Raw genomic sequence first — 17,874 nt, 5'->3', positions numbered from 1 at the left:
GACTCCACCTCCAAACTACTAGAACTCATACAGCAATTCAGTAATGTAGCAGGATACAAAGTCAATGTCCAGAAATCAGTGGCTTTCTTATACACTAACAATGAAAATACAGAAAGACAAATTAGAGAATCGATTCCATTTACTATAGCACCAAAAACCATAAGATACCTCGGAATAAACCTAACCAAAGAGGTTAAAGATCTGTACTCGAGGAACTACAGAACACTCCTAAAAGAAATTGAAGAAGACACAAAAAGATGGAAGACCATTCCATGCTCTTGGATGGGAAGAATAAACATCGTTAAAATGTCTATACTGCCCAGAGCAATCTATACTTTTAATGCCATTCCAATCAAAATTCCACCAGTATTTTTCAAAGAGCTGGAGCAAATAATACTAAAATTTGTATGGAATCAGAAGAGACCCCGAATTGCTAAGGAAATGTTGAAAAACAAAAATAAAACTGGTGGCATCACGTTACCTGATTTCAAGCTTTACTACAAAGCTGTGATCACCAAGACAGCATGGTACTGGCATAAAAACAGACACATGGACCAGTGGAACAGAGTAGAGAGCCCAGATATGGACCCTCAACTCTATGGTCAAATAATCTTTGACAAAACAGGAAAAAATATCCAGTGGAAAAAAGACAGTCTCTTCAATAAATGGTGCTGGGAAAACTGGACAGCTATATGTAGAAGAATGAAACTTGACCATTCTCTTACACCGTACACAAAGATAAACTCGAAATGGATAAAAGACCTCAACGTGAGACAGGAATCCATCAGAATCCTCGAGGAGAACATAGGGAGTAACCTCTTTGATATCAGCCACAGCAACTTCTTTCAAGATATGTCTCCAAAGGCGAAGGAAACAAAGGCAAAGATGAACTTCTGGGACTTCATCAAGATCAAAAGCTTCTGCACAGCAAAAGAAACAGTCATCAAAACAAAGAGGCAACCCACGGAATGGGAGAAGATATTTGCAAATGACAGTACAGATAAAAGGTTGATATCCAGGATCTATAAAGAACTCCTCAAACTCAACACACACAAAACAGATAATCATATTAAAAAATGGGCAGAAGATATGAACAGACACTTCTCCAATGAAGACATACAAATGGCTACCAGACACATGAAAAAATGTTCATCATCACTAGCCATCAGGGAGATTCAAATCAAAACCACATTGAGATACCACCTTACACCAGTTAGAATGGCCAAAATTAGCAAGACAGGAAACAACGTGTGTTGGAGAGGATGTGGAGAAAAGGGAACCCTCTTACACTGTTGGTGGGAATGCAAACTGGTGCAGCCACTTTGGAGAACAGTGTGGAGATTCCTCAGGAAATTAAAAATAGATCTTCCCTATGACCCTGCAATTGCACTGCTGGGTATTTACCCCAAAGATACAGATGTAGTGAAAAGAAGGGCCATCTGTACCCCAATGTTTATAGCAGCAATGGCCACGGTCGCCAAACTGTGGAAAGAACCAAGATGCCCTTCAACGGATGAATGGATAAGGAAGATGTGGTCCATATACACTATGGAGTATTATGCCTCCATCAGAAAGGACGAATACCCAACTTTTGTAGCAACATGGCCAGGACTGGAAGAGATTATGCTGAGTGAAATAAGTCAAACAGAGAAAGTCAAGTATCATATGGTTTCACTTATTGGTGGAGCATAACAAATAATATAGAGGACAAAGGTAGATGGAGAGGAGAAGGGAGTTGAGGGAAATTGGAAGGGGAGGTGAACCATGAGAGACTATGGACTCTGAAAAACAACCTGAGGGTTTTGAAGGGGCGGGGTGGGAGGGTGGGGGAACCAGGTGGTGGGTATTAGGGAGGGCACAGATTGCATGGAGCACTGGGTGTGGTGAAAAAACAATGAATACTGTTACGCTGAAAATAAATAAAAAATTGGAAAAAAAAAAATAAAAAAATAAAAAAAACATTATAAAAAAATAATAAACTATTGGGACTTCATCAAAATAAAAAGCTTCTGCACGGTGAAGGAAATAATCAACAAAACTAAAATGCAACCCATGGAATGGGAGAAGATATTTGCAAGTGATATATCTGCAAAGGGTTAATATGCAGAATATATAAAGAACTTATAAAATGCAACACTCCAAGAAGAATAATCCAATTTAAAAATGGCCAGAAGACACAAATAGACATTTTCCCAAGGAAGACATACAAATGGCCAACAGACACGTGAAAAGATGCTCATCATTACAGAAATACAAATCAAAACTACAATGAGAAATCACCTTACACCTGACACAATGGCTAAAATCAACAAACAAGAAACGACGAATGTTGGCAAGGATGTGGAGAAAGAGGAACCCTCTTGCACTGTTGGTAGGAATTAACTGTGCAGCCACTCTGGAAAACAGTATAGAGGTTCCTCAAAAAGTTAAAAATAAAACTACCCTATGATCCAACAGTTGCACTACTATTTACCCAAAGAGTACAAAAATACTAATTCAAAGGATACATGCACCCTGATGTTTATAGCGGGATTATCTACAATAGCCAAATTATGGAAACAACCCAAGTGCCCCTGGATTCATGAATGGATAAAGAAGATGTGGTATATATACATTTACATACAATGGAATATTATTCAGCCATTAAAAAAGAATGAAATCTTCCCATTTACAATGGCATGGATGGAGCTAGGAGTATTTTGCTAAGCAAAATAAGTCAGTCAGAGAAAGACAAATACCATATGATTTCACTCATGTGTAGAATTTAAGAGACGAAGCAAATGGGCAAAGGAGGAAAAGTGGGGAGGCAAACCAAGAAACAGACTTTTAACTATAGAGGACAAACTGATGTTTACCAGTGGGAAGGTGGGTGGGAGGATGGGTTAAATATGTGATGGGGATTAAGGAGTGCACTTGTGATGAGTACTGAGTGTCATATGGAAGTATTTAATCATTATATTGTACACCTGAAACCAATATTACACTGTATGTTAACTAACTGGAATTTAAATAAAACTTATAAAAATAAAAAAAAAATGTGGCATCTGCTAGGTTTCTCCATAGTTCTATCATGGATTTTAGTCACTACCTGTCATTTAATTCAGTGGGTGTATGCTGGAATAGAATAATTCCCTGGTTCTTTCATATTAAAACTACTTTCAGAATTTTAATTAATCAATTTTCTGTTCAGCCATTTCATATAGGAGGAGGACACAAGTAAGTCCTCCCTCTTCAGATCATGGCAATTTTAATCTATCCCACAAGCATAGCCATCAAAATCTATTATTGGGAGAAAATGTGGTAGTCAAATGGGAATATTTTCAATGCTTGATATTACAACAAATCGGGTATTAGGGGTATTCATGCACACAGAAAAAATTGTTTTCGAACATATATAAATTGTTCCTAGCTGAGTATCCAAATTACTGTGAGTGTATAAGTTATCAATTAAACCCTCTCCCTTCTCCATGAGAATTTGAGTTTTGGTTAACTTTCTAGCTCTTCTCGCCCGAAAACTGGAAAGCTCAGAGTATCATTGTCACCATTGTTTATGGTAAACAATAACCATGACTGGAACCGTGTGCTAGACTCAGAGGATTAGAAATATATGCTGGGAATCCATAGGCTCAGGCTTCAGGTATGAGGACCCTAGTAATGGGCCTATTCTTTGTGGGGACACGGGCATCTAATCTGTAGTTTGCAAGAGCCACTGATGCCCACTGAAACAAGGTTGCTAACTAGGGAAACTTCCGTACCTTGGTCCTAAGGGTTTCCTTGTAATTTAATTGTCTCATGCGAGTCAAAGACGATAGTGTCTTGGATAGTTATTTCCCTGACAACTGATTTTTGTCCTATATATTTCTATGTTAATCTTATGCCAAATGTGGCTTATGGCTTATGACTCTTGTGAGTCAAAAGTTTAGTCACATGTAGAAGATTCTTCGTGGGAGGTGACAGACTGCCTATCGGGCAGAATTTTAAATTAAAAGGCAAGTTCTGCTCATCTGCATTGATTGTATTATTAGGAAGTTAAGTATTTTCTACATGCTTATTCATTTTTTTTCTTTTGTAAATTCTGCTCATGTCTTTCATCCAATTTATTTACTGGGGTCTTAGTTTAAGAAGAGGTCTTTAATAACAAGAAGCAGTACAACATAGTTGTGAGAGCAAGGCTTCCGAAATTAGAGATATGGGTTGAAATTACAGTGCTACAAATTAGAAGTTGTATGACTTTAGGTCATTTCTTAACTCTCTAGACCTGGTTTCCTTGTCTGTAATGGTGGGAAAGAATAGTTCCTACAACTAAATTTACTCTAAGGATTAATTACAGGATATAGTACATAAAAAGTATCAGCATTACAATGGAATATAACAAATAGTCAAACGATTACAGCCACTTTCAGTGTCTGTTACATTAACCAAACTATTCAAATACGGTGGAATTTTACTTCTGCAAAGCCCTCATCTAAGCTACACCCGCATTTTGTATCAATACCTAAAACGCTTAAACATTCTAATGTCCTCCTCTTGAAAAAAAGTGATTGCTTTTCCCAATTAGAATGGGTATAAAGAAACAAGTATGTGTTTGCTCAGTTCTGCAGTAGTCTTTACACTAGGTCAGGGTCTTCCGGCTGGTAAGAGTTAAGTGCAGTTCTGTTCTCAAAATGAGTAGAAGTCAGTCATAGGAGCTACTCCCACAGAGACTCTCTGCTATCCAATCTGCTTCTTTCACTGCCCCGATGGACCCAGGGTTTAGGTTTATCACTGTTTGTGTAGCTATAGAGAGTAGCTTCTGGCTTATACCTGCAAGTCAGTGAAATCTCATTTGCCTCGAAGGGTTGGAATTAGGTACTCCGTTATATCCTCAAAGCAAAGCCAGAGTGACAGTGGAGTGACAGAACCACAGCCGCCCTCACATACCTGAACTTTCTGTCTTTTGAGGGTTCTCCCATGTTTTCTTCACAAGAATCCAGAGTCACATGGATGTACTCTTTTGCAACCACATTTTCTGAAATATGTGGAAAATAAGAGACAGACATTATGCACGCAAATGATTTCATATGGCTATAAAGTCCAGAATTTCTCTTACATTGACTTTCATTGTAATTTCAGAATGGTGTTCCATGATAAATTGTTCCATAATATTTTTAAAGTGGGAAAAAATTACTAAAAATTTTTTTACTACTAATTATTTGTGAGCATTTCAACTTTGCATAAGAGAAAAGGGTCCAAAGGGTGGCAGGTCTGTTGTGGGTAGGATGAGCCCCCCCATGGAGATTGCAGGTAGGGGTGGAGGACACACCCTGCTTTAGAAGAACCTTGAGGACAAGGATGTGGAGAGTGAAACACTGAAATGCATCTGGAGGGCAGAGATGTGGGTGTCTTTCTGTCTAACTGCTTTATTTAGTCAGTTAGTGTTTAGTTGATGAAACTGGTTTAGAGTGTTTACATCAGGAAGATACCTGGCAATACTAACCACCACTCTAACTAAAAACAAATAAACAAATAAAAACTATCTATGGAAAGACAAACTAGTAAGAAATGTGGAGTGTGGGGCGTCTGGGTCTCTCAGTTAAGCATCTGCCTTCGGCTCAGGTTATGATCTCAGAGTCCTGGGATTGAGTCCCGCATCAGGCTCCTTGCTCAGCAGGGAGCCTGCTTATCCCTCTTCCTCTGCCTGCTGCTCTGCCAACTTGTACTCTCTATTTCTCTGTCAAATAAATAAATAAAATCTTAGAAAAAAAAGAAATGTGGAATATATATATACGATATATATCGTGTGTGTGTGTGTGTATATATATATATGTATGTATATATCGTGTGTGTGTGTGTGGGTATATATATATGGCAAAGCCAAGTATTACATGGGGCTAAATTTTTTCAGATATTGCATCACCAAACAGGTGCTAAAACTTTTTAGAACTAGAATACTAGCTCCTATTTATTCAACCAAAGTGCAAATACTCCAAGAACAGCCAATATTGACTCTGAAAGACTCAACTGATTAAACTCGTTTTCCCAAAAGGAAAATACTTTAACATTTTTTTGGTTAAAGTAGCAAGCTTGTGATGGCACCTGGCGATTGTGCAAATTTCAACCGAACTCTCCTTTAAAATACAGAAAAGGAAGTTAATATACCGGGTTAGTTCTTTAAAAAAATTTTTTTACTCCTCAGTTAAAAATTTTTAGGTCTATAGGCTCAGACTTCATATTAAAATATGCTTCCATGTAGGGGAGTGAAATTCTTTGACAATTCTTTCATTGTATTGCTTTGAGGAACAATTACTATTTTTAATAAAAGTGTCAGCAGTGATGGAATTTGGCTAGTAAAAAACTCATCAGAATGGTAAGGTGGTCCTTTATTGTCGATATAGTTTGTAGGTTGGTACTTAATAGGTAATAATTATCTGTGCTCAATGACAATGTCATCTATTAAGGTTTAATTCAGATAAAGATCTTGGATATGTGAGTGTTAGGTTTAGGGGAAATAAGAACTATCCGTGCGTTTTATCATTACTCTCTTGAAGTCAGTCACTAAAAAAAACAACAAAATATGATTTTCCTGAGTGTAGTACAACTCCAAAGTAATAAAATCTGTAGACACATACCAAGGACTACAATTTGCTATTTGCTACTCTTAAAATACAAAATGTTTGTTACTTTTTGCATGCGGGTAACTTAACTTGTCTGTCATGGCCATTTTGTTTGTAGTAAACGTAACATCCACCTATCTCCTGTACAGATGGGTTGGACTTGGCATATCTGCCTCTGAAGGCTTCTGTAGGTTCTTCTCCTGTTCTACCAATAATCTCAGTTACTAAGTTTTTAAAATGCGCAGGCTTTCAGAAAACAGGATGTCAAAAAAAAAGATCATACAGGTAATAATAGAGTGAATGGATTTTAAGTTTCCTCTGGATGATCTTTAAACTTCCATTTAGAATTTCCAAGAAGAAAGCCGTAATCCTGGAAGAGCTGAAGTTGGCAGAAGACAAGACATTCCAGCGGTGCGTCACACACCTTTATCCTCCAGAGCAGGCCCTGCGTCCGCGGGTGGTTTGTGGAAAGGTGTGGATGCGAGCTGTGCGGCAGCCGTGAAGTGTCCTGGGCTCTTCGGACTGGGCGCCAGGGTTCTGTTGCAGCGGACACCCCAGATGGTTGAGTCATCCAAAAACTCTTCGGTGTGAGGTACTTCCTACAACAAAAGATGAACTGGAAAAAAAGCAACAATCTCCCCGTTTTGTCATTTAACTCATTGATACTGCTTAAGATGAAAAAAAATGAGCAATTAAAGAGGAAACAGATGTCACCTCTGGCTAACACAAAGTCAAGGACATCAGGGTTCTGTTCATCTCCCCAGAAGTGGGACACTTTATCTTTAACACAACCCAGTGCAGTCACACTGTATTCAAGGGTCGCATTTTATTTTTCAAGTTTTACTCTTTTCAATTTGAAAATTCTAGACTTACAGAGTCATGAAGACTGTACAGAGTACCCACACACACTGTCAAACTCCCTCTGACGGTAACACTTTACGGAATCCTGGTGCATTTGTAACTACTAAACAATCCTGCCAACTCTGGACGCTGCTTGGATTTCATCCTTTTCCCACTCAGGTCCCTTTCCTGTTTCAGGCTCCAGTCCCGGATGCCATGTTGTTTAGTCATCACATCTCATTGGGTCTCCTCAGACCTGTGCCAGCTGATTGGTCTGTCCCAGTCTTTCTCACACAGACATTTTTGAATACTGGTCAGGAGCTGTGTGGAAACTCTTTCCCATTTAGGGTTAAATTTTGGCCTTTTCTCATGTTTAGACTGGGGTTATAGATTTGGGGGAAGAATATCAGGGATATAGCTCCCTTTATTAGATCACATTAGGGGAGACATGATATGAACACAACTTATAACTGATGAGGTTAACCAAGCACCTGGTGAAGGTGGTATCTGTCAGGTTTCTCCTCTGGAAGGAACTATTTTTCTCATTCCCGACCCTTATTTGTCAGAAGCAGGGGTAATATAGCCTATACTCGAAAGGAGGTAAACTGAGATCCATCTCCTGAGAGAGGGTTATCAAAGAATTTGTGGACAGAGTTAAAACAACTACAGTAATAATTTGGGTGAGATACTACAGGGTCATATAAATATTCTCTTTCTTCCTAAAGTTTCACTTACTAATTTTAGTATTCCCTGTGGAGTTTGCCTAGAATAATGATTACTGTGGTGTTCTAATGGCAATTTTCTATTATCACTCATTCCTTCCACATTTATTACCTGCAAGGTAATAAATTACATTCTTCTGTAAGGAAGGTTTATTTTGTCCTCTCTCCCATTTGTTTATATCAATAAGGATATTTATTTTATTTCTTGGGTTATAATCCAATACTACCTTATTCTACTTATTTTCTTGTTGGAATTATACCAGGTTTGGCCAGGGTCTTATTCAGGGTTGCCTCCTGAATTTGTTATGCCATCTTTTTTTTTTTTTTTTTAAACACTTCCTTACTTTCTGACACCACAGGATGCTCTAGGCTCATCTTGTATTTTCCTTTCTTAACCCCAGAATAAGCTATTTCTCCAGAAACACAATGGTCAAGTTTTAGAGTTTATACACAAAGACAGAAACTGCTAAGTCAGAATTATGCTTGGCAAAACTCAGTTGCCAATAAAATGCTACCCATGGTTTTTATATATAGTGCAAAGTTTTTACATAGCCACCCTATCTCTTCCAACTCTGGAAGAAAAATTGGCTGTTGGTTTCTTCAGGTGGATGCAGGATAAAGCAATCTGCTTATACATAGGGACAGGAGACAAAAAAATCACCATGGCTTTTTTGGTCAAAACGTATCTGGTTGAATAGTTCAGTGAAATGCATCTATTAATTGATGCACTGTATCTGAAATCCAGTCCATTATTTGGAAGTTTTTGAGAAGGTCAAAAAGTTCATCTGAAGGATTAGTGAGCTGAGTGATAATATATTCAGAAGAATCCACTGTGGAACTAAAATTATAAGCCAGAGTTTAGCACAGCTCTTCAGCACTAATCTCTGACCCATCCCAGTCAGAGGACCAAGCCGGGGTGAGTGGAGAGAAAGCACACCACACGGTAACACTCAGGGCTAGAGGAGAAGCTGCCCACGGGCTGGACACAATGGCTGCCATGACAGAAGAATGCTGTGGGCCGGCCAACTGCCGACACTCGTCTGCTGAGTTATGCTGATGATGGACCAGTCCAGTGTAATTCAGACTTGGTGGGTTTTCTAATATTTCATTGTAGGCCTTGCTTCTGAGTTGAGGAAAATATATCCCCCACTCGTTCCTCCTGCCACAAGGAAATGTTCTTTGAAGGCCAGGATCCTATCGCTTTTCATTTTCTACATCTATCACAGTGTGTGATACATAATAGATACTCGAATAATTATAGAATAATGTTCCCCCAAACCTACTCTTCACATAACATTGTATTTTTCAGCACAATTTTACATATACTATCTCATTTGATTGGCATATCACTTGGTTAAATGAAGAGGAGAGAGTTGTAAGACCCATTTCATGGATGAAGCAGTGATTTACCTACATTGGGTTTTGAAGGAAATCTGCTTACAGAGCGTTCTCCAAAGGTCCTGGCTCCTGCAGGTTTATTTTTAGGCTGTGGTAATCTAAGGAAAGATTTATAAAATTATAAATTATAAAATACGCTAAAGGAAATACTATCATTTAAGTGAGACTGTTAGAAACATTCTCCACTTATCCTATTAGTTAATATTTATATACACATTCCTTACTTTTACAGTAGTTGTAGGAAAACTGAGTGCAAACAGAATTAACTTGACTATGTATATAAAAACAGATTTACAGCAACTTAACAGAGGGTGGAAAAATGCAAAACCTCTACTACACTGAGTTATAAATTTTAGGAATAAAAAAAGAGTTAGGACCATGGCCGATAGCATATCATGGATGCCATACATTTTATTTCTGATATCTAGGACTAGGTTTAGCTATGGAATTTCCCTCTGAGAGCTGGTCAGTCTGTTTCCTTCCTGCTTCAATATGAATCTCTTCTATGCCATGATACTCTTAATTCATACTGACATCTTTCTTTCCATGGTTTAAACTGTAAACTGAAAATTCCCGGGGCTACCTACATTACTCCCTCATCTGACTCCCTAAGGTAATGTCTTTCAGCTTAAAACATTTCTCTGCAGCATGACCCAACATAATAAGTCACTTCCTTTTTCTGTATCAATCCTGCAAATATAAACAGAGCACGTACAGATACCTGTACCGGTAAATTCATTCATGCCTAATATGATTTCAAATCTATGAAATCCCTCAGTTCTCTCATCCTTTGTAACCACACTGTTTTCCTGGCAACACAGGCTTTTGCTGTGGGAGGTCTGCCTTCCTGTAACTCCTGTGTGATAATGTAGATCTGGAGGAGGACTTGAGCAACAGCCTTCCCATGATGTGGTTAAAAGGCTCGCCAATGGCAGAGCTGGCCCGGAGACCCAGACCATTCGGTCAGTGGGCCACATTTTCTCACTACCTTGAGTCCCAGAGGAAGCTCGGCAGCATTTCATGTCACTGTGAGAAGAGGGTCTCCCCTAACCCACCATATCTCTTCTAACACTGGAGGAAACACTGGCTTGTCATTTCTTCAGATAGACATGGGGTAAAGCAGTAACTCAATGTTTCTTTACCCATAATTTTCTTTGTTTCCATCTTCGAACACAGGAAAAGCAGATGTCAAAGAAGAGATGATCTTATTGACTCCCCAAGCCCCAGAAGACCTTGCATTTTCTGCATTGGAGTGAAAAGCAAAATTTTATTATTGTATTAGGAAAAAAAACCCCACTATACTTGATGCTAAACTTCCCCTACAAATAAGAAAATGAAATAACAGCTTACAGAAAAGAACTGATACATTTTTCAAGTACTAGGTAATAAGTCCCTTTGTGGTGAGTTGAAGTGACCCAACCACAGTCACAGGGTTTAACCCTCAAGCCTCTAGGTCTTGAGTTCCTGCCACACACGAAGCCCAGTGTTCATCATTCTCCTACAACACTGCTCTTGTCACCTGACTCACTGAAAAAAGCTCTCTTTTGGCCTTGTTTCCCATTTCCTGTAAGAAAAAATTAACCTGTTAACTTTATATTCCAAGGCCTCCCAAGTCTAATGATCCTATTTATCTTTATCATGATCTCTCTGGCTTCCAGCATAAAACCGGGGACTCTAAACAAATGTGGGTTCCACCCATGCCATTCCTCTACTGGGCAAAGCACAAGTCATGCCTCAAGTGTTCAGGTTTTCCTGGCCATCCCTTATGCACCAGGATTTTGTCCTTCTATAGCATTTATTTATTTATTTATTTTTTAAGATTTTATTTATTTGACAGAGACAACAAGAAAGGGAATACAAGTGGGGGGAGTAGGAGATGGGGAGGCAGGCTTCCAGCTGAGCAGGGAGCCTGATGTGGGCCTCGACTCCAGGACCCTGGGATTATGACCTGAGCCAAAGGGGGATGCTTAATGGCTGAGCCATCCAGGCGCCCCTTAGCACTTATTTTTAAGAAACGAATCTATGACATACTGAGTACCTTTTCAAACACGGTCGTATTTTTTATTTCACTACCCCTCTGTGACAAGCTAACCAAGGGAAGGACAACTTCTTGTATAATCCTTGATATTTCCTGTGGCAACCACCTGCAATGCCTGTACTTAGTAGCGTTTAAATAAATTATTACTTTGAAACTGGGCCTCAAACGCATCTTCATTTTGGTCTAGAGATGGCCATTCATCTTTATCATCAGAAATATCAGGAAGTGTAGGAGCCTGAAACATATTCATGATGAAACCTTAGAAGAATAAAGAGAGTCACTGTAAACATGATTGGAAAAGCGCTTTCATTAATTTGTTGCCAGATGCTACACATTCAAACCAAAGGCTTTACCTAATGCTTCCTTTGTGTGCACAGTGGGTGACGGCTGCACCCTGGATGGGGTTGCCTGAACCATTCCCAGCGATGTGTTTGGAGTTGTATGAAAAGAACCTGTGTTAACAATCTTATGTGTTTCAGATCCTATGGGGAAAAAAAAAACATTATTAGTAGACGAATAAGAAATTTAAAAGGCACACAAATTAAGAGATTTAATCACAATGAAAACTTTTTATTATTACTGATAATTAACTCTAAGGACTTCTGTTGTTACTGTGGTTACATCGCATTCATTTTTATTTTTATAACAACAGCCCCACGAGGTAGGTGAGGTAGAATCCTCTTACGGAAAAGGAAATCAAAGTTCAAAGAGATTAAGTGGCTTGGTCTAAGATCATTATCAAATTAGCGGGTTGTCATAAATAGTACCCTTCACTCCACTATATTCCCGGAAATACGTGTTAATAATAGTCACACCATGGATCTTAAGACTGGCTTTCCATGTTACCCAGCTGGCGTCCAGAAAAAGGCAAACAAGGTCCCACAAAACCCGGGCCCTGTCCACTCAGACCTCATCTTCCTCCTTCTCCTCCAAATTACTCCAGCTGCCTGGGCCTCTCTGCTGTGCTTAGACGCCTTGGGGGTGAGTCCCACATTGGGGCTCTGCACTCTTTCGTCCCTTCGCCTGAAACAGGTGGGCCAAGCTAGCTGTATGGGCGGCTCCCACCTTCGAGACTTTATCCAAAATATCACTTTCCTTGGGAGCAGCTTTCCTGGTCACCTCTGAAACTTCAGTCCCCTTCCCCCTGACACTTTCTTTTCCCCTCTGCTTGGGTGGGGGTTTTGTGCCTTCTGCTCCTGACTGCATTCCTCACTGCCTAGAACGGTGCCTGGCATCCAGCAAGCGTGCAGGAAGTGTTGGTCAAAGGCAGGGGCGGCCAGCTGTTCCAAGCAGCTTGGCCGACCACGGAACAGTCACTGAAAAGGAAGCCAAAGTCACATGGGGGGAGTGAGGGCACAATCCAGGTATCTTATTTTGTTCATAGAACTTACTTTTAATGCAAATGCCTCTAACAAAGTAGTACCTAAGAGAAGTAGAAGACTCCTAATTAAACTTGTAATCTCCTTTCCTACTTCACAATACGTTAAAGATGGCTCTTATTTTGGTAAAGCTGCTGAGAAATTTAATAAAAAAGGTTTCACAAATCAAGTTTCCAAAGGATTCTGGTTACTAAGATGTGACTAGAAGTGGATTTCTACCTTTACTTGAGACCGTCTGGGGCTTATCTAACCCCTAAATTCTAAGAATAGGAAAGCGAACACCCAAGTTCACCCAAGTCTTCATGAGCCACAGAAACCAAACAGATCTCTCAGTGACCTGCAGGAGTCTGGGCAAACAGGTCAGAAACAGATTTATTATAATTAAACATTACCTTCTTTTACCTTGGCTTCACTCTGTGGCTTGAATTCATGAGTACTTTTAGTCACACATCTGAAAGAGAACTCACTTGAGACACACTAACTCTCCAAAAAGAAGAGTAAAACAGTCAGCAATTACAAGCCTATTCTTAAAATACAGATGGAAGTGTTTAGGTCTATAGTGTAAGCAAATAAAATGTTTTATTATTTTCTTTCATTCATAGCTGTAAAGGCCAGGTACTACATGCTTGCTAGACGTAGCAAGCCTGTATTTTAACATCATGATGATCATTCCTGTATGTGGTAGGGCAGGATAGTGGCCTCTGATTCAGATGATTCCCATTTATTACATAGGCTAAAGGACTCACACCCAAGTCCTGGCCTGGGTGCCCAAAACAGCTAGCCAGAGTCATGTTATGGGAAGCACTGGGGTGTTTTAAATGCATGGGCTACCTCTGGTTTGACGAGCCAGGAGCCACAGAGCATGGTTCTTCAGATTTTAAGGGTTATCAAGAAACTTTAAAAATGGCATATAAGACATTTATATCAGTTTTTGTTGATGTTGTTGTTGTTGTTGTTTTTAAGTCCAGGAATGATAGTGGACCTCATCTATCAATTTAACATTGTTAGCATTCCCTCAGCAGGGACCATGTTAGGAGGTAAAGTAAAAAGTACAACACACTTAATTTTAAAAATCCCCACCCAACTGTCTTGAAAACATGAGTTTTTCTCCGAGATTCCAGACAAAGTCACCTTTTCTCTGCCATGGTAAGCTAGTCAGAGTACCAAGGGGGTCCACTTGGTCCCTTGACTGAACTAGGGTCAAGGTCCATCCGAGATGCTTCGGACTGAGATTTGAACATTCATTGGGTTAAAGAGTTTCACAGTTTTATAGGGATATCTGTGTCTGGCTTCTCTACCCTGATGACTCCCATCTCTGGGGACGGTTGGACACTCAACATCTCTTTGGGCCTGTCACTGCTCTCTTGTTTTTATTATTTTATAATTGCATTAACAAAGAAGAACTAATGAAGTCATAGCCCCCAATGACGCAAGAGTTCTTTTTTTACATACACACAGGATGACACAGGACATGGGCCTGAATTATTACCCTAATGTGAGTGAAATGCAATCTTATTTCCAAGAGAAATCATTGCTATAAGTTAATCTTGGATAATGAGAAGAACCAGTACTCATGAGTCATAATCTATGCTAAGGAGTTTAGCCCCAGGGGAGGGTGCAAGGTACACCGGAGCTCTCATTTTTTCTAACGGAACAATAGAATTGCTCTAGAGCGTGCCAAAGTCACTGAAGATAAAAATTTAAACAAAGCAAGTTATTGTGACATTAATTTGAATTTCTGAAATCTAGGAAAATCCCACAAACTTGAGGGAAAAAACCCTCCACAGCAGCGTACAGATATGACTTTGGCATATCGTGGAATGGATATTGATCCCAGATTGCTGCTGGTGAAGACAGGATTATGAGAACACATGTCAAGAAACTATCTGGATGGTAACCATCACTCCATATATTTAGTCAAAGCCGCAAGAAAGGCTGAAATTTTGGTTCAACAGATGTATATTTTCCAGTTACAAAAAAATTGTTGTGTTTCATTGTACTGAAAATTTTTAATTCCAGGGAGAAGTATGAAATGAAATAAATCCCCTAAAAGAAAAATGGAGTAATAAGTGAAAGATTTGGGGCTATTCTGGTAACTTGGTTTTCAACAACATGCCCATCTAAAAATTATTTTAAAAAGAGGAATCATTCAGCTTTTACACACCATTCTTGACACTGCAAAACCTGTAAAAACCTGATGAGTGTCCTTCATGTCACTATCCTCTCTAACACTACCTATGCCTTACCTGTCATCTTTTCTGGTCACTGCAAACATGGAGTCTGTCCCTGGCTGGGCTGCCAAAGGACCAGGAGGAGATACACTCTGACTGATGGCCGGGGACACCAAAGTGGCAGTGACAGCATTTGCCATAGGAGGAACAACAGGTGTTGTCTCTCTTGGTTTCTCTCCCATGTTCTTTGAGGTCTGATGATTGATGGCTGGAAGAGACGGGGCTCTCAGGTCCTGCTGGGAGCTTACACTTGGTCCCATACATGCTGGATTAACCTTTCAGTTTAAGCAAACAAAAGCACCACAAACAAACAACAAACAAAAAAACCAATTAAGTCCAGAATATTACTAATTAGGCACCACAGCTTTTCAAAGAATGGCACCAAGTCTTCTTCAGTAGCTTCCTTTCCCCCTGAGGGATCCCCATCCCCTGTCTGGTATTTTGAAATAACCAACCAACAACAACAAAGACCACTTTCCGGATGGATGCTTTTGTAGCTTTTTAACCGTAGAGAGAACTGGCAGCTCATACTTCTAACCACTGAAATAACCAACCCCTACAGTTTTATCAGTATTTAAGAACTATCTTATTTCTCTTAATTTTGAGAGAGGACCAACAAATCAAGGTCATCAAATGCTCAAAATGGTTTTCCTTTCATTAAAACACACCTGGTAGCCATTTTCTCTTGAATGAACAGGAAGTATGAATATAAATTGCAATAAAAGCTGCCATAAAAGCACAGTTCACAATGGGAAGGTTAACAAGCTCCTCTAAAACTTTTGTTCTTTTACTCACATGTACTCAGACTATAACTACATACTCTTATGTTAAAAAGTTAAAGGATACAAGAGTTAATTCTTCAGCATAAAAAAGTATTCTCACAAATTGTTAAGAAGAACACCAAATACCTAGGGCAAGAATAATTCTTTCACAAACAAATGGACAAAATATAAAAAGTTCATCTGCACTAGTCATCAAAAAAAGTAATTAGAAATGACGTATACCATTTTCTCTCTACCAAACTAAAAGATTAAAAAGAATCATAATCAATTCTGAAGAAATATTTTGAAAAAGAACAATCAGACTTCCTATACCAGATATCAAGACTTATGACAAAGGTATGGCATATATACAATATGGAATGATCAAGAAGAAACTGATGTTGTATGTTAGGATGCAATAAAAGAAGTTTTTCATCAATGGGGAAGGCTGAGTTGCTCAATAAATAATTTAGGGGCAACTGGAAGCACATTTGGGAAATACATCCTTGTGCTACCACAACACAAAAATAAGTCCCATACAGGGAGGATTTTGGTTACAGACAATGGCTTGAACATGTGCTTTATCATTTACTCCCTCCAAAACCTTGCCAAAAGGACAGGAAAGAAATTCTGACACCTGAAACAGCAGTGGAGAAAGCTAATCTGTGGAAAAGTTCAGACATTTAGATACAACTCAGAATGAAAGTGAAAGTGGAGCCACAAGCAGGAACACCAAAAAAATTCTGGGGGAACAGGATTTCCCTCTAGAACATTGTGCCCAGCCAATTTATCACCCACGTGTGAGGGTAGAAGAAAGATGCTTTTAGACATGAAAGAGATCTCAAAAAATTAATCTTTCGTATGTGGCCTAAAAAAAAAAAACCTCTATATACACACATGTATATATATGGACATCTTTCCATTGCTTTTATAAAATCAAATGTTCGTGAATTTTTATGATTTTCAAAAAATTTAAGAAATTAAGGTATTACTAGATAGTTACATGTACAAGAATGAAACTAGCCCACTTTCTAACACCATACACAAAAATAGACTCAAAATGGATTAAAGACCTAAATGTGGACTTAAAACCATAAAAGTCCTAGAATGGAACATAGGCAGTAATTTCTCTGACATTGGTCTTGGGAACATTTTTCTAGATATGTCTCCTGAGACAAGGGAAACAAAAGCAAAAATAAACTGTTGGGACTATATCATAATAAAAAGTTTTACACAGCAAAGGAAACCATTACAAAACAAAAAGGCAACCTACTGGGAGAAGGTATTTGCAAATAATATATCCAATAAGGGGTTAATATTCAAAATAAATAAAGAACTTGTATAACTCAACACCAGAAAAACCAAACAATTGGATTAAAAAATGGATAAAAGATCAGCATAGAAATTTTTCAGAGAAAACATACAGATGGCCAGCAGACACATGAGAAGATGCTCAACATCACTCATCATCAGGCACACGCAAATCAAAACTACAATCAAATATCACTTCATAATGTCATAATGTCAGAATGGCTAGTATCAAAAAGAGAGGAGATTGCAAGTATTGGCAAGGATGTGGAGAAAAGGAAACCCTCATGCACTGTTGGTGGGAATGCAAATTGGTGTAGTCACCAGGGAAAACAGTATGGAGGTTCCTCAAAAGATTAAAAATAGAAATACTATATGGTCCAGTAATCCCACTATTGGGTATTTATCTAAAGAAAACAAAAACACTAATTCGATACACACACACAGACTGGAATGTTATGCAGGCATAAAAAAGGATCAGATCATGTCATTTGCAACAACATAGATGGACTAAGAGGGTACTGTGCTAAGTAAAATAAGTCAGATTGAGAAAGACAAATACCATATAATTTCACTCATATGTGGAATTTAAAAACCAAAACGA

General features: G+C 38.8%; 1 protein-coding gene across 1 annotated transcript in view; it reads right to left on the bottom strand.

Annotated features, from left to right (window-relative positions):
* The window catches only part of BUB1 (BUB1 mitotic checkpoint serine/threonine kinase), a 51,121-nt gene that overhangs the window by 20,708 nt on the left and 12,539 nt on the right, over positions 1–17,874 (bottom strand). The window contains exons 10-17 of the mRNA XM_080813739.1: positions 15,217–15,476; positions 13,363–13,421; positions 11,945–12,073; positions 11,739–11,849; positions 10,696–10,795; positions 9,570–9,651; positions 7,018–7,192; positions 4,921–5,008 (exon numbers count right to left, since the gene is read on the bottom strand). Of these exons, the coding sequence (XP_080669865.1) occupies positions 4,921–5,008; positions 7,018–7,192; positions 9,570–9,651; positions 10,696–10,795; positions 11,739–11,849; positions 11,945–12,073; positions 13,363–13,421; positions 15,217–15,476 (1,004 nt within the window). The remainder of the gene's footprint in view (positions 1–4,920; positions 5,009–7,017; positions 7,193–9,569; positions 9,652–10,695; positions 10,796–11,738; positions 11,850–11,944; positions 12,074–13,362; positions 13,422–15,216; positions 15,477–17,874) is intronic.

The sequence above is a fragment of the Martes martes genome, assembly GCF_963455335.1.
Source record: "Martes martes genome assembly, chromosome: 9".
NCBI lineage: Eukaryota > Metazoa > Chordata > Mammalia > Carnivora > Mustelidae > Martes > Martes martes.
This window is presented reverse-complemented; position numbering and strand designations above follow the sequence as displayed.